Source organism: Amblyomma mixtum, chromosome 9, assembly GCF_055824585.1.
Source record: "Amblyomma mixtum isolate Tamu chromosome 9, ASM5582458v1, whole genome shotgun sequence".
Taxonomy (NCBI): Eukaryota; Metazoa; Arthropoda; class Arachnida; order Ixodida; family Ixodidae; genus Amblyomma; species Amblyomma mixtum.
The window spans coordinates 88,446,941-88,471,198 of record NC_143020.1 but is presented as its reverse complement, the minus strand read 5'-3'; the positions used below and the strand labels follow the sequence as shown (position 1 = coordinate 88,471,198).

At 47.7% G+C, this 24,258-nt stretch overlaps 1 protein-coding gene across 1 annotated transcript; it reads right to left on the bottom strand.

Moving 5' to 3' along the window:
- Positions 1-1,271: 1,271 nt before the first annotated feature.
- LOC149330048 (uncharacterized) lies at positions 1,272-23,994 on the bottom strand. Its single transcript, XM_089559356.1, has 9 exons — positions 23,927-23,994; positions 22,733-22,837; positions 21,120-21,393; positions 15,482-15,550; positions 8,508-8,810; positions 6,568-6,894; positions 3,954-4,833; positions 2,841-3,135; positions 1,272-1,626 (listed from the first exon to the last, which is right to left on the bottom strand). The coding sequence occupies exons 1-9, from the start codon at positions 23,992-23,994 to the stop codon at positions 1,272-1,274; spliced, it is 2,676 nt and encodes an 891-aa protein (XP_089415482.1).
- Between the last annotated feature and the right edge of the window lie 264 nt (positions 23,995-24,258).

The window sequence follows — 24,258 nt, the reverse complement described above, 5'->3', positions numbered from 1 at the left end:
TGACCATGACGGCACAATTAATGCTTGTGGCATGTGTGTTCACACTGCGCTCGCAACGCTGATAAAACAGCGTCATGTGCTTGTTAGTTGCTCGGATATTTTCTCCCTATCAAATATGCTCCATATTTCTCGTCATTTTGTCACTAATTTATTTGGCATATGCCACTCCCTAGATGAGAAAAGAAAAAAAAATCCTGACACGCACTTTTCTTGCAAACGAAAGAACCGGTCCAGATCACTGTCCAAGCACAGTCTGACCTAAATTAGCCTCATGATATGCTTGTGTTTGCTAATATTCAATTCTGTCTGGCTGAGTGTATCGCGCCATAAACAACCTCGAAAAAAAACAAAACAAAAAACAGCGCAAATGCTCCAGAAGAAAAAAACTGTCTTTATTACCATGCCCTGTGATTATGAAGAACAGCAGCTTAAGATTATTTAGTTTTTCACTCTGAAGCTAACAGCGCAGATTGTAGACAGGAACACGTCAAGTAGACACACCAAGCCTGCGAGTATTTTTAAAACTTGACGGGTATGATCACTAAAACGATCAAGAGAGCTAACAGCGCAGATTGTAGATAGGAACACGTCAAGTAGACACACCAAGCCTGCGAGTATTTTTAAAACTTAACGGGTATGATCACTAAAACGATCAAGAGTGGTGTATTAATTGCAGCATTGCTGCGTAGTTGTTTTAATCATGTTTAGGAATGTATGTATTGAGAAAAGTGTGAGACATTCTATATAGCATTTTTGTCCAACCGATGCTTTATTTACGCTGTCAAAGCACTCTAGCTTCAGGAGGACGGTAAGTAGACGCACCTACCCGGCGACTGCGAGTATCTTTAAAATTAGCGGGTATGCTCACCGAAACGATCAATGGCGGTGTATTAAAGGCAGCATTGCTGTTCCGATGGTTAAATCATGTTTAGCGATTCAATGTTTGATATTCTGAGCAGAATGTTTTGTTCAACACATGCTTTTTTCAGTTCACGCTCTTAAAGCAATACATTTAGCTTCCATATGTCCACCCAATATCATTACACACGCGGTGCAGATGTGCCGCTAGGAAGTCTGTGTCGCCTTAAGTAACTTTGAGACTGCCTATAGTAGTCAAGTAGCATGCGCTATGTAACAGAAAAAGATTGAGAAGAAACCCATCAGCTCATTCGTGAAGTAGTTATTCGTTTTTATCACTTAGCGAATACGAATCCGTAAAAATAACAAGAAGAAACCGACCAGGCGTAGCGCCGCAGGCACCAGTCTATCGTTTAGCACCCAATGCCGACCATAACCGGGCATCCAAACGTCCGAGCAAACGTCGGCAAAGTCATGGCGGCCACCCGCAACGTCATTGGCCCGATGGTTCGTTCACTGCCGCCTCCGGGCACCGAGCAGAAAGTGTGCCCCAAGCGGAGGTAGAAGAGCTGCGCGAGCGCCCTCTCTTGGGCCACTCGCGATTCTCGCAGCACGGATGCCCTGTAGGAGGTCTCGGAGGCCCAGCGCAATTCGACCACGTCCGGCCACCAGGGTTCGTCGCCGGTGAACTCGAGTCGGGAAGCGTCCCTGGCGTAGGACGCCAGGCAGTGAGTGTGCTCGGTCAGGTCCCAGCCCGAGCGTATGGAGCTGCGTTCGCAAAGGAATGCTTCACTTACGTCAAGCATGGGGCTCTGTTAAAGCTCTCTACAACGTTTACCAATAGAACCGCTAGGCAGTGGTCATTAACAACAGGATTATCAGATATCTTAAGAGCTCCATTGGGACGAGAATCCGGAGGTGTCCCAGGTCTCCCATTTCATTTCATTTATTTCATTTATTTGTCCCTTAAAGGCCCGAAGGCACTACATAAGGGGGGGCGTACATATAGGTTGGAGGGTAGTGGCAGAGAACACAAAAAAGGAAAGGGGGAAAAATACACGGGGAACAAAAAGGGTACAATAATATACAAACTAAAAGCAAGAAATAAACATATAAAAGAAAACAAGGATCCCATAGTTGCCATTTGGCAGGTCACAATAGCCACATGTGCATGGCAGAGCCAGCTGCAACCTGCCACCTTCCAAGTTTGACAGGGGGCAAAATGGAAAGAGAATCATTCTCTCCTCTTTGAAGGAAGAGGAGAAATCTGTCATTTCCCGTCGTGCATGGCAGTTCACAACGACGTTCTTATGGTGTCGCGTTGTCACAGCCACGGTAATCAGGTGTTGAATGGTACGGCAAAACAGCGCTGACGGACGGGACGGAAGAAGGCGAGACAGAAGGTCCGTCCCGTCCGTCAGCGCTGTTTTGTCGTACCATTCAACATGAACCAACCAGCCTGACTCAGCCCTCTCCTTAATCAGGTGTCCTCCAAGTTTTTTAAATTTGTAGTATACATCGCTGCATATGCATACCTGCATATATACATCCCTCCGCATCTGCCAATTAGAGAATGTAGCCTAACCCTCTGATGAAAATAAATGCTAAGAAGAGGCTAACGTTGTCCGGTACGTACGCCTTAAAGCATCACTATTTATTCTGAGAAAATAACTCTAACCTTGTGACTGAAACACTCGATCCTCTTGCCTAAAATTAGGTGTACAGGGTTCAATATACCTGGAGGAGCCACCTGCCAAACCGGTCGTACAGGACCTGAACACTCAGTTTACAATCATGCTCGCACGTGTTCTACTCTAACACGTAGCAGTCGCTTCGTCGATTTCTTCGCGGCTGCGTTCTGCGGTGCCTTCGTCCCCACCGCCACGCTTTGAAATACCAAGCTAAAGCCTCTGAAACCCACCACTCTGCACCAGCTCCACACGCATTGATAACCGCAAGCAGTACACGTAAAACTTAGATACCTATTATTTAAAGATAGCGGCCAGGGAGACCCAGCTTGGAAAGCCAGCCTCGCCAGGTAGTATCCGAGGGTTCCGTAGTTGAGTACGTGCTCTGTCACTTGAGCATAGTAGAAATCGGGGATAAGCAGGCGTTCCGCAACTTCGCCGTCACTCCAGGAAGTGGATAGCGCATCGAAGTCCAGTATAGGCCTTCCAGGCCGCGCCCCACCGGCCAAGAACAGGACAGCGTTGGCAATGAAGTCTGACCCGTGGTTAACTATAACCACGCGGTTAGTGTCGTTGGTCTGTGGGAACACTGCGACGAGAGAACAAAAATCGTGTGGATGGAGGCAGTGACATGACAATGGCACAAATATTCCGCAAACAGAGCCGCGTTCTATACCCACCCTCCAGCCCATGTACATCATAATCATCAGCCTGACTACGCCCAGTGCAGGGTAAAGGCCTCTCCCATGTCTCTCCACTTAACCCTGTTCTTTGCCAGCTGCGGCCACTGTATCTCCGGAAAACTTCTTATTCTCATCCACCCACCTAACTTTCTGCCGCCGCCTGCTACGCTTGCCTTATCTTGGAATCCACTCCGTTACCCTTAAGGACCAGAGGTTATCTTGTCTTCGCATAACATGCCCTGTTCAAAACTTATTCTCATCCACCCACCTAACTTTCTGCCGCCGCCTGCTACGCTTGCCTTATCTTGGAATCCACTCCGTTACCCTTAAGGACCAGAGGTTATCTTGTCTTCGCATAACATGCCCTGTTCAAGCCCATTTCCTCTTGATTTCAACTAGGATGTCATTAACTCGTGTTTGATTCCTTACCCACTCTGCCCGCTTCCGGTCTCTTAACGTTACATCTATCAGTTTTCTTCCCATAGATAGCTGCGTTGCCCTTAACTTAAGTTAAACCATATTCGTTAGCCTCCACGTTAGACGCGGTCCACTGTCTGATCTCATGTCTTCCTGTTCTATCCGTGACACACGAATCATATGTGACACCATTAGCGTACGTTCTCAATTTCCTCAGCGATTTCCTGAACCATATACTTGTCTCGAAACTCTATCCGTGTCTGGCGTGGTAAGAAGTGCAGTGTAACTATTGTTTCCATTCACTCACTTCGCATGGGATAGCTGGCTGTCTCCATCTTCGCGTAGTCCAAGACAGCACCCTGGGATATCCCTAGTTGCATATTGGCCGCCGTCAACACGCCAGAGATCATGCGTTGAACGTCGGTCACGGCCTCCGAACGGACAAAATCGGTCATTATCCAGCGGCGGTATACTTCTCCGAGCATCGTCTCCAAAGCCGTGATGCAGACCTCGTATTTGACGTCGTCTTCTGGTACGTGTCGGTGAACCCTAACCTGCTCCTCAAGGGCGAAGAACTCGGCCAGTGGTACGAGCATCAGGTATATCTTGGTGGCGAGCATGTCCTTCTGGCTGGACAGGGACTCCAGGATGCCTTGCACGCCATCGCGGTTAGTGACGCGCGCCTTAAGCGGCAGGACCATCTCCATTTCGGAACCTTGCGCCGCCAATACAGCTGTCCAGTTCCACTGAGATGAGTCCAGCTTGTGGAGCGCGACTTCTACCGGAGCAACGCGAGGACTAGTCGTCAAGCTGAAGACTGCGTCGTCCATTTTCACTATGGCGTCCGCCATCTCTTTCTCGAAGGCTCGACTGTCGTTTCCTGATCTTTCAGTTGCACCCACTTGAAGATGTACGTTGCCATTGCGACTGTTGTGCCTAGCCAGCAACGTTTTGACGGCGCGTGCCACGATCACTTGACGGAACTCTGCGCTCACATGACGCAGTATAGCGGTTCCCGGCGAAATGTCGACGACCTGGCCGTCGTACGCGACGTCCAAAACGGACCGCAGTTGGAAGTTGAGCAGGTGAGTCACTGCCAGGAAAAAGGACTGCTGGAAAGTCCTGGCCTGCAGCCACACGTCGGTGTATACGTTGGCCGCTAGCCAGGCGGTCGTAAGATTTAGCGGCTGCGTCGAGAAAGGAAACAACTTGTCAGAGATAATCACGTCCATTCCCTCTGATATGAATGACATCGATTGGCATACAGACTCTATGAACGTAGCTTGTGTGTGAGCTGGTTTCATTTTATACCTCTCATCTCTCACTTTATCTCTTTCATCGGCCCGATATTGGAAATGGATGGTTCCATTCTGATTCTTTGTAAGACCGACATTTGCCAATACATTTCCGATATTGGGCCAATTACTCGTGCTTCTTGGGCAGTAGCCTGACACGCAGTCTGCCAGCAAAGATAGAATCTCAAGCGAACATAAAAAAAATGTCTGCTCTTCCTCAATATTTCTTCAAACTATTTCAAACGAGAATTTTCACATACAGTTGCTCAATACCGCTAAAGTCATTGATACAATGCACTCGCTGCAATGGCATAGTGGCTATATGACGCCCGGCTGTTGAGGCCAAGGTAGAGAGATTGGATCCTAGGTAGGCGGCCCCATTTAGATGAAAGTAAAATACAAAAGCACTCTTGCGTTGTGCGATGTCAGTGCACGTTAAACAATCTTTGGTGATCTAAATTAGTCCTCAGCCATCCACTACAGAGTCTCTCGTAGCTCGAGCGCAGCTTTGGAACGTTGAGCCACACATACCATACCACACCATTGTTCCCACCCATCGTAAGGTGCCAGCTGTGCACGCTCAGTGAGCGATTACGCCATTGCTTGCATGCTCCGTAACGAAGTTAAAAAGCGGCCGCTTTAAGTTCAAACGTTCTGCTATCTGCGCATGCGCTCACTACCCGTCTTAGTCAGCTACTTAGCTTAGCTACTTAGTCACAAAGCTACATAGTCACAAAAACTAAAAAAAGTTCCCAAAAGCTCCTATTTGGCCTGAAGTACGTAAAAAAGTGACAGACGATTCAGCTTGCTTAGGTCATACGCGAAATACATGCGCTAGCACTAGTTGTACTCAGTGTAACTAATGGTTAAGGACTCAGCCTTAGGAGTACGACACTATAGCGTTAACGGGTTAATACCCATATATGCGAAGTGGGCCATTCTCTACTTTGCACTCGTGGGAATCCTCATACTACTCCTGGCGCAATGGTGCAGAGGTTAAGCGATGCGCCACTGCCCTGCGATGACAGGTGCCGCCACTGGTAGAGCTTGTGAGACCCATGTTGCTCTTCCCGAGCAGCCAATCGCAACTATTCATTAACTGAACTGCCTCGTTGGGGAGTTTGCTCACAATCCAGTGGGCAGGTTCTGACGACGTCAGAAGGTCACGTGATCTAGTTGCCCCAAATGCCACCTAGGGCAGGTTGTTCAGAACCCGGCAGGCACACGGAGGGACCTCACAGATGACCAAGTGGCTGAGAGGAAGCTCTAGGGCTAGAGGACTAAAAGCACGCACTATCAGTCCTTGGAAGCAGATCGTAATCGCAAAGTCAAATCTTTAGGGGAATCCCCCAAGGTGGAGTAGATATGTAACAAGGGAGTAATTATTCCCTTGGCGTCTCTCATAGCCTGAGTTGCTTTAGGACGTTAAACACCAATAAACCAAACTAATTACTCACTGACGCCCACCCAAGCGCAGCCATACGGTTACAAAGGAAAGCTATACAGCTTTCTCAGAAACTTCGGTGTTAAAGAAAAATTCTTGCTGGTCCGGGGTCAACTTTACAAGATAATTCAACTTTACAAGATAAGTTTACAAATGCATATTTACAAGCCAAGTTTACAAACCCTGTCGGCGAAGAATGCCAGGCAAGACATGTACACTTGTCCCATGTGGTTGACCTGCTCGTCGTACGGGGTCGACCCGGCCGCGACCCTCCAGAGGCTGTCGTTTACGGCAGCCACGTAGTCGCCCCTCAGTGACGCTAGGTAAGAGACGTTTCGGTCCGCGGTGCTCCAGCTGAACGCCTTCCCCGTGGACGAGGCCAGTGGCCTCCACTGACCGCACACGAATGCGTAGAAGTTGGTGCACGGGTCGGCCGAAACGTCCAGGGCGGCGGCGATGATCTTGACGGCGCTCAGGCATTCGGCAGAGCTGCACTGCTTGTCCATTTCCTAGACGTGCAAGAGGGCGGTGGTCATGCAGCTTCCTCTCAAAAAGGTTCACATCTGATTACCAAGCTCTCGACGCAGCCAACATTGATGTACTCACTCATTTTACAGCATCTCTTTTGCTGTCTCCGATCATGCGCTATCATTCGATTTGTTTTATGCTTTAAGCTGTGATGGTTCATATAGTTTCACGATTGTGGGCTGCTAATGCTGAAATGACTCACGACAATGTTATATAAAAGTTATAAGCAAATCCTTTTTTCTACGCACTTAACGGGATGGCGTATGGCTATGTTTTGTCCGTCTGGTGTGAGAATCTTGTCGTTTCGAGATATTGTAAAAAAATTTAGCAACATTTCTGCATGATTTGTGACCAGTAAGCCGAGCGCTAGGCCTGGGGAAAGCTTGCACTGATTGTAACACTGGTGGGGACCCGGCGGCACTGGGGATCGAACCCGGCACCTCCCGCATGCGAGGCGGATTCTTAGACCACTCGGCCACCGCTGCTCAATTAAAATTGAGTTTTCGGCTCTTTGTTGGTGTGTTTACATTTGTCCATCAGCAAAATATACATTTATGGCAGAGAAAACCTTTTCTAGGCATTTTTCCGCCATTAGATTAAAATCTTCTCATCTGCAACGAAAGTGACTGGTTGCAGCCATTTTGAAGTGAATGGTGGATAGCCTTCCCTCTGAGATCCGCACAAAAAATATGTTTGTGTGAACGCAAACAGTTTACTTGCGATATTGGCAGGAGATTCCGACGCCTGTATTGCGCTATGCTAGCCTTTCCTGCCTTCTGAAAGCTCCGTTCTAGGTGAGAGTCGGCTCTCCGTGATTAGAGAACTTGCCCTATCATCAAATTTAGGCCTAACTTTAAATTGATCTCAGTGCTCATTCAAATAACTGCAACCTTCTCAGTATGTTCTATTAGTATTTCCAAGGGCCTCGAGGAGAAGCTGGCATACATCCGCAAAAATTTGGCAAGCCTGAACCGCCTTTCTTAGACAACACAAAAAGTGGTATAGTGTTTTAACGTAGTTAAACCAAAAAGACATGCGAAAATCATATGCCCATTCTTCGCCTCTTCTTTCTGGCGTCTGCATGTGCACGCAAGCGCGACATCCTCTTGCCATTGGCTGCAGCTTGCGCGCCATTCTTCCGAACTTACACGAACTTCCTCCCATTGGCTACAACTTGCACGACGCTCCTCCGAACTAACTCGAGCTTAGAGTTTCAAACAAGAGGCTTTAAACAAGGTTCTTGGTTGATTTTGACCCCGTTAAGTTGTGTTTTCGCTCTACGGGGGTAGTCGGATACAACTCAAGAATGCAGCGGCTTTCCCCTGTCAAAGGAACTCCTTCCAGCCAATGGCGTCGGCCGATTCTCATGGTCCTGCTAGCGTGACAATCCAGGTAGCGGCGCCACAATGGAAAGCGGGGTCTATCCCCGACTATGGAGGGGTCCCCTGTATCTACCACTCCCTGCATTGTCACGCTAGCAGGGTCGTGAGAATCGGCCACCGTGATTGGCTGGAAGGGGGGTCCTTTGACGGGGAAAAGCCGCTGCGTTCTTAAGTTGTATCCGACTATAAAGAAATCAACCAACGCAACGCACCTTCATCCACGCAGCTGGTGAAAAAGCCGCGCTGTGCAAGCCGCGTGTTCCAACAATCCGGATGAGCAGCAGCACAACGGTCACGAAGGCAGCGCACAGGAAGGCCACCAGACCGACGGTGAACCCGTTCGGCCGGTATAAGCCGGATGTATCCGCCGAGTGGCAGTTCCTCCTGAGATCTGCGGATATGGTGGAGCTGCCCTGGTCGGCGAAGACGGTGGTCTCGCCCGCCGCCCTTGGGGCTTTGGTGGCAGCCGGACTGGCGCTGGAGATCTGGTCATAGCCTTGTTTGCCAGGCTCGATCTGGGATGGATGGAAACAACTTTATTAATTACACACACGCACACAAAAAATCTTCCAGGGTCCCCTAGCGGTCCAGGAGTCCACGGGCTTGTGCTTCACGCACAAGCACTTCACTTCACTTCACGCACTTGGCAGCAGTGACAGCACGGCAAGCAGCAGCTAACGCCTGTTTTCTGCATATTGCAGTCATACCTACCGCAAATCTGCAACCCCCGGATCAAAGATTGCACTGCGTGCGCACCTGCCTGTCTGACGCGGTCATCTCCCGACGCCATAAGCCAGGCCACGAAGTTATCGCCACGACATCAATTTACAATCACGTGACCCAATCACGTGACCCCATCTTCGGCATATAAGCCGGCGCAGAACCCGTGTGCAGCACTTGGCAGCAGTGACAGCACAGCAAGCAGCAGCTAACGCCTGTTTTCTGCATATTGCAGTCATACCTACCGCAAATCTGCAACCCCCGGATCAAAGATTGCACTGCCTGCGCACCTGCCTGTCTGACGCGGTCATCGCCCGACGCCATAAGCCAGGCCACGAAGTTATCGCCACGACATCAATTTACAATCACGTGACCGAATCACATGACCCCATCTTCGGCATATAAGCCGGCGCAGAACCCGTGTGCAGCACTTGGCAGCAGTGACAGCACAGCAAGCAGCAGCTAACGCCTGTTTTCTGCATATTGCAGGTTAGTACACTTTTTGTGCACAATAATTAGGTTTTTTTTTTCTTTTTGCTGTCACTGCTGCCTTCGGTGACTTTTTGAGTGTGCCTGCCTCAGACTACTGTGTGAAATGTCTAAGGAAGTTGCGCAGGCGATCAGAGAGCTGAAAGAGGAACTCAAATTAGAACTTAAAGCCTTCAAAGAGGGAATAGAACGAAGCCTACGAACAGAAGAGCGTGGCTTTCGCACAGAACTAGAAGACATGAAACAGAGCGTAGAGTTCGTTAGCAAAAGCTTAGACGAGGCAAATAAACGCCTCGAAACCACTCTGAACGAAAAAAGCTTGCTACAAAAAGAAAACGAAAAATTGAAGCAGCAAGTCTACACACTTGAAAAAGATCTTGCAGATTTCCAGAACAACCTTGTGAAGTCTGAGCAATATACACGAAATAGAAATATTGAAATCAAAGGTATCACCGAAGAACCGAATGAAAACCTTCTTGGTATCTTGGACAAGATTGGAAATGCTATCGGTGAGCCTATATCATCGAGTGATGTGGACGTATGTCACCGTGCGCCAACGAAGGAAAAAAATCAGAAAAACATAGTAGTCCAGTTCCAACGACGAGAGAAACGCGATAAGGTCCTTGATAAGTCGCGGAAGAAAAGGCTCATGACGTCTATCATAGCGACAGAATCAGAGGAAAATTCCGAAGAAGACCACAAACCAATTTATATAAATGAACATCTTTGTCCGTTCGTGAAACAGCTCCTAGGAAAGGCAGTTGTGCGCAAGCGCGACTTCGGCGTGCGGTTCGTATGGATTAGAAATGGCAGCATTTTCGCGCGCCAGACAGAGTCATCCTCGGTTGTATCGAATAAATACGAAAGTGATCTGCAAAAGATTTGCGACAGCAGTTGAAATGATCGTATACGTGAATTTGGGATACTACCTTTTCCTTTTGATAAATGATGGGTACTCATAGCATTTGCCCTGAGGCTATTTCTGGTCTTTTAAGTGCGACAGAGACAAAGAAATGGATAAAGTTGATTCATTTGAACGCGAGATCTGTTAACCAAAAGCATGATGATTTGTTGTTGCTACTAGAGGCATGTGCTATGCCATTCGATGTATTGATGCTGACCGAGACGTGGTACACTGACGACAGCGATTATTTTGTGCTGGAAGACTACAATCATTATTTCTTAAATCGAAAAAATACTAGAGGAGGTGGTGTGTCTATTCAAACTTGTCTAACCGGTTTTGAAATCGTACCGGAGTACAGCTGTATTACCGGCGACTATGAAACTCTTTGTATTAGGAAAGGCACAAATATGTTCTCTGTTATTTACAGACCTCCAAATGGAAGTATTTCCGCGTTCCTGCAATTTTTTGATGGGTTACTCTCTCATGCAAACTGTAGTGGTTGCTTACTAACGATAGGTGGTGATTTAAATATTGACATTCTGAAGAACACAGAACCCACTACAGACTTTTTACTTGTTTTACAGTGCAATGCCTTTCAGAATGTCATTGCCACTCCAACAAGAGCCACTCCTTTATCATCATCACTGTTAGACTTGTTCGTGACTAATTCATCGTGTAATATTCGGTCAGGTGTCATAAGCTCTGACATCAGTGATCATATGCCAATTTTTTTATTGATAAAGCGACACAATAACTTGAACCAAAAATGCCATACAGTCACGTACCGCGAAATAACACCGCATACTTTGGAAGAGTTCCGGCATGCAATTATTCAGACGAACTGGAGTGAAATTTTTGCAATTGAGGATTCTAATGCGTCATACAACAAGTTTATAGAAATTTTCAAGCAAAAATATTTCGCTTGCTTCAAACTAAAAACACATCGAAGTTTCAAGCGCTCCCGTAAGCCTTGGATTACCCGCAACATAGTCAAACTTATAGCTGAAAAACACAAGCTCTATCAATCTTTTGTAGACTCTCGTGACGTCAACAAACTGAGGGAATTCAAGCGTTTTCGAAATAAATTAAATAAAGCTATCAAAAAATCTAAGCGCGAGTATTACGCTCGCCTTTTTGATATTGATTGTCTGCAAAATAGCGACCTAGTTTGGAAAAATCTAAATAGACTACTAAAGAGGAACGTACAGGCAAGTTCAATACCAGACCTCGTAATTGATAATCAAGAAGTAAGCGGAACAGTGCTTGCGGACCGCTTCAACAAATTTTTCGTAGAAATAGGAAGCACGGCCTACTGTTCCGAGGCCTCCTCTTCTGTGCGTTCAGTATCGCAAAGCTTATTTTTTCACCCTACTTGTCAGTCAGAAGTAATATATGTTTTTCAAGGACTCAAGAACAGCCACAGCGTTGATGCGAACGATATGGAAATAAGACCGATAAAATATGTTCTGGATATAATTGCGCCCACGTTAACACACGTATTTAATTCTTCCCTATCTACTGGCGTTTTTCCCACCAATATGCAAGTCGCCCGTGTCAAGGTCTTACACAAAGGGGGTGACAAAAATAATTTAAGCAATTACCGACCAGTATCCACCCTTCCGATTTTTTCTAAAGGACTCGAAAAAGTTGTTAATATACGCATTGAAAGCTTTTCAAGAAAACATAACCTCATAACGGATCACCAGTTCGGTTTCAGAAAACACCACTCCACAGAAGACGCTCTTTTAAGACAAAAAGAGGTAATTTTGGAAAATTTCGAGAAAAAACTTACAACTTTAGGTATTTACTTAGATTTCAGCAAGGCATTTGACCGTGTAAATCATCCAATATTACTAGAAAAATTAGAGCACTATGGATTTCGGGGTATTTCACTTAAGCTCATTCGGTCATACTTGACTGGCCGGCATCAATATGTTGAGATAAACCGAAATAAATCGCACTTACAAGAAATTCTATCGGGTGTCCCACAGGGAAGCATTTTAGGACCCATTCTTTTTCTTTTCTACATCAACGATATAGTAGAAATTTACAGAGATTGCACAATTGTCATATATGCAGACGATTGCACAGTATTGATATCTAGACAAAACTTAGAAGAAATAAAAACAGATGCCAGTTTATTCTGTAACAATCTACAGGAATGGTGCCGAAAAAATAGCCTGATACTAAATGAATCCAAAACAAAATGTATTCTTTTTCGTGCACCCGGAGTCCTACCTGGAATATCTCCCACCATTACCTTCGGTCCGTATACATTTGGGCTGGAAACGTGTGTGAAAACGCTTGGCATGTTCTTTTCCGAGCACATGTCCTGGAACGAGCATGTTCAACATCTGTCGACAAAGCTAAGTAGGATTGTAGGTACAATAAACAAACACCGTCACACCCTCCCACTAGCTACAAGAAAGCTCTTATATAATGCCCTTTTCTATTCACAACTCCGCTACTGTATACTGCTTTGGGGAAATACCACCAAGTCAAACATCAATAAACTTGCCTTAATACAAAAACGGGTCATCCGCATTATTGAAAACACATCATTTTTAGAACACACAGGACCCCTTTTTCTCAAACATCGCATTCTAAAAGTGGAAGATATGTACTCTTATAACCTGTTAAGTAAGTACAAGAATGCAATACAAGGAAAATCTTGAGACATTTCTGACCTTAGCTAGACTACAAAAACCAACAAATACCTATTCATTTCGCTATCAGTCACCATGGCTCACTCCATTTTCCCGTACAATGTACGGAAAACAACGACTAAAACACGCCATACCGCATGCGCTCAATGAACTGGACGAAAAACAAATAGACATTCTGCAAATGTCGCACAAGGGAATTTATAAAATTTTTGTTTAACCTGTACCACGGATTCCTTTTTTTCTTTCAATCTTGTTTCAAGTGTCTTATTTTGTTTATTGTTCTGCACGTGACAATTCACAATTGACTGCTCTTTTCAGAGGACTGTTTTATCAATTTTGTAAAACTATGTGCTGTGCAAGTGCTTGCTGTCTGGGTGGCGGGAGCTTTGTCAAGCTGCAACTAAGCAGCTTTTTCTTCCGTCACCTTTTTTGCTCAAGCGAAATAAAGAAATTTCTTCTTCTTCTTCTTCTTCTTCTACGTAAGGCCCGATCGACCAGCCATTTCTGGCCGGCGGGCTGAGCGGTCCGTAAAGCAACCTCCCAGGAAGAATGAGTGGGATTGGGGATGGGGGGGGGGGGTACTGCCTTTGGGGAAGGACATTCCCAAAGGCAGTGGAAAAGTGTGGATCTGTGCACGCCACAGGTGGTACAATCAGGAGGAAAGGTGGGGTGAAAGCATGAGAAACGGTGGGGGGAAATAAAGCAGCCTGTCTGTAATTGTCGCCATGTGGCGCTGGATGAGGGCGACAAGGTACTGTGGGCTATTTAGGGCGCTATGAAGGGTAATTGGGAAAAGAAAGCCGGAAGTTCACAGTGATCTGGGAAGGGGGGGGGGGGGGCGGGGGGCAAAAAGTACATCGCACTGCTAGTTCAAAACAAACAGGCCGAAAAATAGCGATTCTACTGTGGGCTCAGGTATACCATTCGCGGACTTTATAGAATTTCAGTTGATGTCGAGGCAGGAAAGCTAGAAATTGTAGTAAGAAATTGTAGTACTAGAAATTTTAGTACCAGAAATTGTAGTAAGAGCAATACTAATAATCGGTACTGGTAGAAAAACTGATAAACAATTACGGCATTCGGTAAAGAGAAATTTCACTGGACCTCTTCTTGCACCATCTTACACGGCTGGGAGGTGGCGTGTTACTCTCCTTGCCCCCTTCCGGAATCGTCCCGGGCAGCCACCTTCTGGTTGTTCTTTCCTCCGTACCTGCTGTGGCAGATGGCATTTCCCTCTGTTCCTGCCTGCCAACACACCATCTGTCGCACGCCGTGCCACGCCACCTCTTAGGTGGCGACGACGCGGAACGCAGGAAAGGGCGTGTAAGATAAATTGGTAAGCTGGTATTCGAGGAAACTAAATGACGCACTATCTGTCTTACATATATCGGTGGACACCTGAACCGCGCCGTAAGGGATGGGAGGAAGGTGGAAGTGAAAGAAGAAAGAGAGAAAGGGGTGCCGTAGTGGAGGTATCAGGAATAATTTCGACCAACTGGGGATCTTTAACGTGCACTGACATCGCACAGCACACGGGCGCCTCTTGCGTTTCGCCTCCATCGAAACGCGGCCGCCGCAGTCGGGTTCTAACCCGTGTACTCCGGCTCGGTAAACGAGCGCCTTACCACTGAGCCACCGCGGCGGGTGGCGTGTAAGAACTGTGCTCCAAATATAGCACTAGTAGTAGTACTAGCAGCATAAGCAGTCGCTGTAGATTAGAAGTATTTAAAAGGTATCTGAAGGAAATTAAAAGGAAAGAACAAGTGCCAGTTCAGTGACATCGTGATAGCCACCACCACTGCTGAGTGCACATAAATGGTTGCTAGGAACCGGATAGTACAAAAAAAGAAATTAAAGCAAGATAAAAAAGTTATGCGCTCTAGAAAAGGGAAGCAGCAGAGTTCTCTTGACGCGCATTTTGGTTATCGTTGAGCGCCGCGATATCTTGTGCAAGCACTGTGGCTTGCAGCATGATTATTCTGGAAGTTTTCAAAATCGAAGTATTATAAGCACCTTCGAATTATGTTTACAGTAGGCAACAAAAATCAGAGCCCTAAATGATTACAGGCAAACACCCGCCGCGGTGAGTCATGGTTAGAGTGATCGGCTACTGAGCCGGAGTTCCCGGATTCGAACCCGGCCACGGCAGCCGAGTTTCGATGGATGCTGAACGCAAAAGGCGCCCGTGTGCAGTGCGATGTCAGTGCCCGTTAAAGATCCCCAGATGGTCAAAATTATTCCGGAGCCATCCACCACAACACCTCCTCCTTCCTTTCTTCTCTCACTCCTCACTTAATCTCTTCACATACAGCGCGGTTCAGGTGTCCACTGTGATATGTGAGAGATACTGCGCCACTTCCTTTCCTCAAAAACCAATTTTCAATTTCGAAAACGTAAAGAGACTTGCCTTGTCAACGAACGAAACTTGCTCCCTCTGCGAGGTGGCCTCCTCATCTGTAGTGTCGCCCTTTTCATCCTGTTGATGACAGATTACAGGCGGGGTATGTACCACTGACGAGGCTTTCGGTCTCGACTGTTCTATCAAGGAGAGAGGTTCGGGACGAACGTTTGTCCTGGAGTCCTTAACTCGAGTGGGCCCCTTGATCTTCTCGGACTTCGTGTGTCGCTGACTCCTATCTGCAGAAAGGTCTCCTTGTGGTAGCTTTTCTCGGACCTCTGAAGTGGCTTTCACTCCAGGATGTTCAACTGCGGTCTTGAGTTCCACGACGTCCGGCAACGCCGCAGAGGTTTCGCCAGGCGATCTACCCTTGTGGTGCTTTCGCACTTTGTGTGACGAGTCTTCTAGGTTCCTTCGGTGCGGCTTCGAGTGGTGTGCCGGCTGTGGCAGCCTCAACTTGGACCCTCGTTCTCCAGGCGCAGGTTTCGGCACATCAGCTGTCTTGCTTTTCGCCTTTCGGCCGCTATGGTAGGAACTTTCAGCTCGGCCCTCCGAGTCATCGGCTTTTCTCGTTGAGGAGTCAGGCTGCTTATCTCTTTCCATCAGCGATGTCGTTGCAGACTAGATGAGCTGCGCACACTTAAGGGAATGCTCCTGCCTTAGACAAAAAGCGTTGCTCAGGTGAGCTCGTCTCAGCTGAACGCTCTAACCCTAAAGCCAATTTGACTCTGGAAAAGCTCAGTATCTGCACTGTTCTTTTCACAGATGGCCACGATGCTCAGCCTTATCAAGTGCTACGTGCCTTGAGTAGGCCGAAAGAGCCTGCTGGGTCTCCAAGGGACGACTTCTGTGACGTTGCTGAGCGCAGGAGAGGACGGGCTTGGTTCAGAGCGTGACCAGAAAATTATAGCTTCTTCTTCTACCTTTCATCCCTGCGCCACAGGCACGCTAGCGCGATACGCGTGGCACAAATAACACTTTTTCTTTTTTCGCTCATTAGGATGGCGTATTCGCAATGGTGGACATTGGTTATTTTGGCTATTTAAAAAGAAATAAAGTGAATGTTGTTCGGTCGCAATGATGAAAAGTAAGAACAACGTCAGGCATTCATGATGTAAACAGCGCGAACTACAAGGGACAAGAAAAGAAGGGACATAGTCCCTTGTAGTTCGCGCTGTTTACATCATGAATATCTACCAACTGGCCCAACTGAACGTTTTGCTAAACGTTAGGCATATACTGACTATAGTCGGAAGCCGCTTTTATGGTACAGGAAAGAGCATAGAGACCCTTCAGTGGGCTGGCACTAAGACCCCCACTGGCCGATTTCGCCACGTCTGTTAATCCGGTGGCTTGCCTGTCTGGCCGGTGGATAATCCGGTTACCTAGATGGGCCACCTAGGTTCCCACCCTAGGTGCAAGTAGGCCACTTAGGTCACGTGACCTTTAGACGTAATAACAACCTGCTTACCGTATCAGGGGACCGTTTAGTTAATGACTGGTCGCGAGTGGTTGGTCGCTAAGAGCAACCTGGTTCTCACAAGCCTCACCGCGGTGGCAGCTCCTGCCATCGCAGGGCAGTGGAGCATCGCTTAAGCACCACTGCGCCAGGAGGGGTACGAAGATTCCCAGGGATCTATGAATGTAGAGAATGACCATTTTCGCATACATGTGCATTAACCCGTTAGCGCTACCGCGTGATGACCGTAAGGCGGAGCTTAAGTTAATCACTAAGCCCCCTCATCGATCTTTGTATGAAGCCTGCTCGAGCTCGAAAACTGAGCCGCGAACCGAAACTGAAGTGAAAACCGAAGTGAAGTGAAAACCGAACACGTAATTCGAATTTGGCTTAACCACACTAAATCATCCGCCATTTTATTTCGCTATGCTTACGACTATTCGTTGCAAAAAAAAAAATAAACAATGCCAAACTCGTCAGTGAGACCACAGTAAGGACCCACTCTGCGCCTCGTTCTGTCGATGCTACCATCGGTACCATTTGATGCTTGTCAGGCTGCAATAAGTTTGCATATGTGGTCCGTAACCGTTTTTGGGTGCTTACATGCGAAATAATTGATTGCTGTCTTTTGCAAAAAGAACCAGCAAAAGAATTCCTGATGCTGTTATGGAAATAGCTGAAGCAATGGTCCATTCCTATGAAAAGTGTTTCTTTTGTAGTGTTTCCATAGACCGCATCAAACAGTTAAGACTGTATGAATATCAATCGGGAACACTTTTCACGCTGGACTGATGTGAATAAAAAAACTGCAAAACTGGCGACGGGTGATCTGCCTATATATTGATTGTTACAGTGAAATCTTACATGATATGAAAAAATTGTGTTCATAAACAGTATCGAGCTTAAAAATGTTTTTGTCCAGAATTGTTGGGTATGTCTGGAAATCACATTGCTACTTTCAAGCAATGCGTGGTAGTATTTTACGGCAACTTGATTCCCAGTAGAGTTTTTTTGTTGTCCGATCTGCCATGTAATCCCCGTGCCTTCGGTCAGGGGGTTAATGAGGAGTGGCCCATGTCGCTAGTCAACAGTTCGAATCTCTGTCTTCCGCACGTGGGGAGTTTGCCGCTTCGCCCCCTCCCAGCTTATGAAGTGTGCAGCGGGGTAGGTCACCCCGATTAACTATGGCAGTGTCTGTTCTGCAGGCAGCCGAAAGAACCTCCAGGCTGAAATTATCCATTAAAACTCTAGTTTGGGCGAGTTGGTTCATGTTGAAAGAAAAAAAACTGGTAATGGCGCAAGAAACGAGGACACGGAAGGCACACGTTACGGACGGAAGGCGTCAGTCCTGTCTTTTGTGTGCCTTCCGTGTTCTTGTTTCTTGCGCCATTACTAGTTTTTCGTCTGAAATTATCCCGACACTCACTTCTGGTTGGTTACTTAGGGAGTCGTAAAAATTTTTCTGCACTTTTCATGGCTCCTGAATCTCCCGAAAGTTCATTTTAGCAGTTGTCGGAAGTACGAGACTGACTCGGCTTTTACTAGTGATCGGCTAGAGCATTAGAGTAGTCCCTGTGTTATTATGATCATTAGACTCCTTTACACCTCTGGTGGGCAGTAGATAGGCTACCGATCGTTTTAGAGCGAAAAGCTCTACTACTCCTATGTTGAGCCTCAAGCTCATCTGGCTCTTAGACTTGACCTCTAACGGGAGGCGCGCCTCATGTGCAAAATAGTACGTGACATGTGCCTCGATCTTCATCTTCTCCATCGTCGCCTCAGCTCCTCCTCGCCAATTGTAGCATGTGATGTGTCACGTGATTCACTCTTGCGCTTGGGAGTTGCGTTTGCAGCTGCGCCGACCACCGCTCTGGACGCTCATGTGATGTATCACGTGATTTGCTCTCCGTGAATCAATTTGCTCTCGCTGAGGTCTTGAAATAATAAAAATGAACCAAAGTTAAACCGTGTATAACCATGCTTAAAAGAGGTTTCGCTCTGTATATCCTGTTTCAGCTGAGTAAGCCACAGCCACTTTGTCATGAACATCGGCAACGCCTTCCGAGAATTCATGGCCCCACTTCACCGCATTCTGGCGACCCTTAAAGAGGGGCAGATACAAAATTTCGAACGCAAACAAATTTCATTTGTTTCTTGCGCATATCATGTGTTTCATGTGTCTCATGGCCTGCATCAATTTTTTGTCGCACGTCTTAGAGGAACATATTTTATTATGATTTCGAATGTTGTCCGAGCAGCCACTCGGCTTTCCAACCCGAGTTGACTGACGTCATCGTGCACTTGCCCCAGTTAGTGTGATATCACCTAATGCAGGGGTTTTTCACAGGAAGCGCCGTGCTTACCGGCGACGCCGACATCACCAGAGTGTGATAGCCCTGGTTGGCAGGTCGACCGGGACGTGAAGGTGCTCTCTAGAGCTAGCGCCGATCGATACCGAAACTTCTGGTAGAATATCGTTTATAATTATTTATTCATGCGACGGACTGGTGTTTTAAGCTTATTTTCGTGATTACTAGGCCCTCAGGCCTCTTCCAAGAAAAAGGAGCGGACATTTTAAAACTTTGTGTATGTATCCTTTTAATTATCATAATCATAAAAAGCACAGGTCAGACTGTGAATGGGCGTTGGTTGTTCGCCTCTTGCGTGCATAGAGAAAGCTTACCGCGGATTGCACCCCGTATTTGGCAGGAGTCTCGATCTGTAGAGATATTTTAAAAGTATGCTACCTGGTCATGCGCAACATGGCTATGCGCAAACATGCGAGAAGCCGAATGTCCATGCTATACAACAGTGCTCCCATCTCTCGACTATCTTTGTTACTAGCCGGGTGGTGCGCGATCTACGCTTACTCTCCGGACACGCCTCATAACGAAATGTGCTGCAAAGCTAACCGAGTTGACAGTCAGTCATGTAGCCCGTTCAGCCCTATTGAGCAGTTATGTTTCCGTAAGGAATATAGATAGGAATTTTATTTCGTGAAGCCGCTAAGGTAACGTTTTCTACTGAGGGGTTGATTACAGGAATTGATTTCGGAGGGGGGGGGGGGGTGATCCATGATAACAAAGCGCAGAGAAAACGATGAGGGCGTAGACGAGAAAAGATACAGACAAGAGCTAACTTCCAACTTCGTTTTTATTCGGAACAATTTTATTGGGGCCATTGTGCTCCTGATTTTGAGAGATGTATTGTTATTGACAACCATCGTACTCAGTTCACGAGAGAGATACCTGAGGCGTGCGCTGGTGATAAATAGGATGGGCGGTGACTGTGTAAGCGTGCCTTCAGTCGCTCTGTTCCAACCGGAATCCTTCTGGTTAACATCCCTGCCTTTCCCTCTCTCTCTCTGTCTCTCTCTCTCTCTCTCCAAAAAGGGATTAGGTATCTGCGTCCCAACCGCCTATTTGACTTTGGTTTTGTAAGCCATTTGTTTTTTTCTTCTTGTTTTTCATTGCCTTCCCTTCCCCCTTCCTATCACATTACTATATATTTCGACCAATGTTTCTTTTTCCTTTATTGCTTGTTTGGCAATACACAGGCATTGCGTGCGAGGCAGGAAAGACTACTAGAGGGCATAGGCCACCTGACTAGGTCCTGACCCTGCAGGGCGCAGCAGCAGTTATGTACCAACAAATGCATGAATTCAGTAGAATGAACAGTTTGATTAAGCATTTAGAAACATTCGTAATAACTGTATCCAGAGCTCAATGAGAAAATGTAGCACACATGGAAGGCAAAATGAGTTTCAGTTTTGGCTCATAAAAATGAACATGAATAAATAAATACAAGACAAGACAAATAAGACAAGACAAAATATGACGCTTCATGTCCACTACAAAAAGGCAGGCCAAGAACACAAATGGGGGTATGTTATAGAAAATGTAGTTTACAACTAGCCTTAGTTTGTGGAGAAATACAACACAGAATGCAACAAGCAGAGGAAAAATAATTTTGGCTCGTTTAGACTGGTGTCTGAAAGGAACTTTTTCGCACGAACTACAAGGTAGACATATTAATTCAGCTTGAAGTTAGCGCTTGCTCGTACCTTTTGTTGCCTTGGTCCTAGTCGTTTCCTGCGCGCTTTGTTGTCAAAGAAATCCCACTGATCTAATGTTTCGATGCTACCTGGGGCGATTGGTACTGCTCAGCGGAGGAATGACGTGAGCGCACGTGAAGTCTCAGGTCCTCCATGTTCCATAAGCCTCGCTCACAGTGCGGGCAGTGCAGCGGGTATTGGCGGGCGTGAAACACCCTCTGGTGCCTGCGGGCGTTGCTGCGATCCCTGAACGTCTTCTCGCAGTGAGGGCAGGCGTATGGCCTCTCATCCGTATGGGTCAGCAAGTGTTGGGCTAGAGATCCGCGCTGCGTGAAGCGCTCCTGGCAGTCGCCGCACACGAACGGTCGCTCGCCAGTGTGGGTCCTCTCGTGGGTAATGACATTGCCTCTGGGCGGAAGGAAGAGACAGAGAGCCCACTTAGAGCTCGGAGAAGCCGCTGCCAGCACAATACACTGCACTGTTCCCCACCTGCGGCCGCTCAGCTGTCGCTTATTATAGTCGGACACAACTCAAGAACGCAGCGGTTTTTCTGTATCAAAGGGCTTCCTTCCATCCAATGGCGTCGGCCGATTCTCATGACCCTGCTAGCGTGACGGTGTAGGTAGCGGCGCCGCAATGGAGAGAGGGGTCTCTCCCCGACCACAGACGGAAGAGATTATCGCCTTTCTTCTACCACTCACTGTTCTGTCACACAAGCAGGGTCAAGAGAATCGGACGACGCCATTGGCTAGAAGGGAGCCCTTTGACGGGGAATAGCCTCTGCGTTCTTGAGTCGCATCAGACTATAGTTCACCCTAGAGTATGGACGGAATGAAATATTGTTACGAAGATGAAGAAGAGGGCAGTGGCGCGGGACGGAGCGCTCGCGCTAGGCCCACAGCCATTAAACCATATTATCATCTGTCATCATGGCGTCCTTTTCCTAGGCTTGCCACCGCGTATCATTTGGTGGAGGTGCGGGTTCCTCCTCGTCATCCCGGGCCCTGGAGCATCGCCGCCTTCTGCTCGCCTTCGTCGTTGGCCGAGGGGACCTGGACTCCGCCGCCGGCTCAACCCGAGCCCGAACTGACCAGAACCGATCAGCCGCTTTCCCCAGCCCCGTCCCCAGCCCCGACCACAAGACACGACGACCAAGACCAGACGAAGAATGACCCGACGACGACCCGAATCAAGACGGCACCCCCGCCCAAGCTGTGCGGCGAGTCTTAACCCCTGACCTTCGACTGTGGGCGACCGACTGTTGGACCTGAAGCTCCAGGGACAACCGTTCACCAGATCATCTCGTTCATCTTGGTGGCAAGCCTTTCATCTTCTTCTATCCTTTGTGATCATGGCCATCACCACCTCATCTTCGAGAATTTACGCAATCGATCGGGACGATCGCTCGGAGGACCCGGGTCATGTTACGAAGATGAAGAAGAGGGCAGTGGCGCGGGACGGAGCGCTCGCGCTAGGCCCACAGCCATTAAACCATATTATCATCTGTCATCATGTCGTCCTTTTCCTAGGCTTGCCACCGCGTATCAATATTTATGGCGAATGCTACTTCAACAGGCTTCGCACTTCCCTCAAGTAACAAGAACTATTGCCCTTCTCCCCCCCCCCCCCCCCACTCCCCTCATTATCTGTTTTATAAGGAAACATCCTGAAGAAACCTCTCTGGTAAGGTGTGTATCTACGTATCACGAACACCGAAACGTCACGAGTGGTCGAACTTTTCGCTCACCTGTAGTTGCTAAAGTAGGGGCAGAATCTACAGCTATGCCTTCTTTCTGGCTTCGGCGGGTGCATGACTTGCTGGTGCTTCTCCAAGAGGTCTTGCTCGGGGAACCTGCCGCCGCATTTCTCACAGAGGAAGAACGGGACTCGAACGGGAGCACTGCTTCCGTTCTCTGATGGAAAAGAGAGCAGAGGGCGATGGGTTTCCGGAGGACGCATGTATTGCAGAGCTTGCGGCACAGCATGCACTCTATAGATAGCGATTCATCAACAATGCACGACAAGCAACGAAGCGCAATAGTTTCCCACAGCTAACAAGTGCTTGGGGTTGGGCTAGTTGTAACAGGATCATATGATCATATTGCCGCGAATCGTTATAGTGTTTGTGCATTCTTCAAAGCTGCCGGCACTCCGCTTTATCACTTCGTTGTTTGATGCAAGACGCGACCAGATTTATCTCGATTGATCACATCCAGGTGGAGCCAGTTCTACGTTGTAGCTTTGCACGCCATATCTCGAAAGTTCGCTATCAGCTTTAAACTGAGCGCGGCAGAGAGCCGCGGGCAATCAGTTCGACGACCGCCGAGCACGCTTGTTGCTTTCGCCGCCGCCGAGTTATTCAGTTCATTCTGGGCGTAAGTGAGCCTAATAAACAGTTTTATTTAAGAACTTTTGGCTGTCTTTTTCACTGTTTCGACAGCCGTCACCATAGTGCGGTTGTATCGACAACGAGCGACTCCGATCGACAGATGATGATTTCGTGCGAAAAAGACCTGCGCAAATTGTAGAGAGAGATGCATCCTACTGTCCTGGCAGCCGCCGCGGTTGCTAAGTGGTTGTGGTGCTCGGCTGCTGACCCGAAAGACGCGGGTTCGAACTCGGCCGCGGCGGTCGAATTTCTTTGGAGGAGAAATTCTAGAGGCCCGTGTACTGTGCGATGTCAGTGCACGCTAAAGAACCCCAGGTGGTAGAAATTTCCGGAGCCATCCACTACGGCGTCCCTCGTAGCCTGAGTCGCTTTGGGACGTTAGACCCCATAAACCATAACCAAACCTACTGTCCTGGCGTGTTTTCCATATCAGTGCACATAAAAGAAGTCCAGGTGGTCGAAATTCGCGGAGCCCTTCAGTACGGCGTCCCCCATAGCATGAGTCGCTCTGGGACGTTAAACCCCACAAAACACACAAACCTCGTCACTCACCCAGGTTTCCTCCTCGGGCAAGCAGGGGCCTGTTCCACTGAACATTGCTTCCAGCGAACCATGGGCATTCTGATTCATCTAGCCCTTTCGATTGTCCCGCTTAGCAAGAGCAAGGAAATGATCAACTCACGTGTCTCCTCATGGAGCTGGTTTTTCGAGGCTTCTATCTCATTTGCCTGTGACGGGCGTCCTTTGGCAGGTAGCTCCAACGACTGGCGGTGGCAAGTAGCTGGTCTGTATAGCTGGCTTAAGCTCGGGTCCATCGTCACAGCCGATCGTGTCTTATCATCCTGTGCGCAAATAAATTCGAACAAATAAAGGCTGGAAGTAAA

Excerpts from the sequence above, each read along its gene's own strand:
- LOC149330048 (XM_089559356.1), bottom strand. The coding sequence starts at position 23,994 with ATGCCCATGGTTCGCTGGAAGCAATGTTCAGTGGAACAGGCCCCTGCT. Across the intron at positions 21,394-22,732 it reads CCCTACTTTAGCAACTACAG|AGGCAATGTCATTACCCACG; the intron begins GTGAGCGAAAAG and ends CCTTCCGCCCAG. Across the intron at positions 8,811-15,481 it reads AAGTTTCGTTCGTTGACAAG|ATCGAGCCTGGCAAACAAGG; the intron begins GCAAGTCTCTTT and ends CATCCATCCCAG.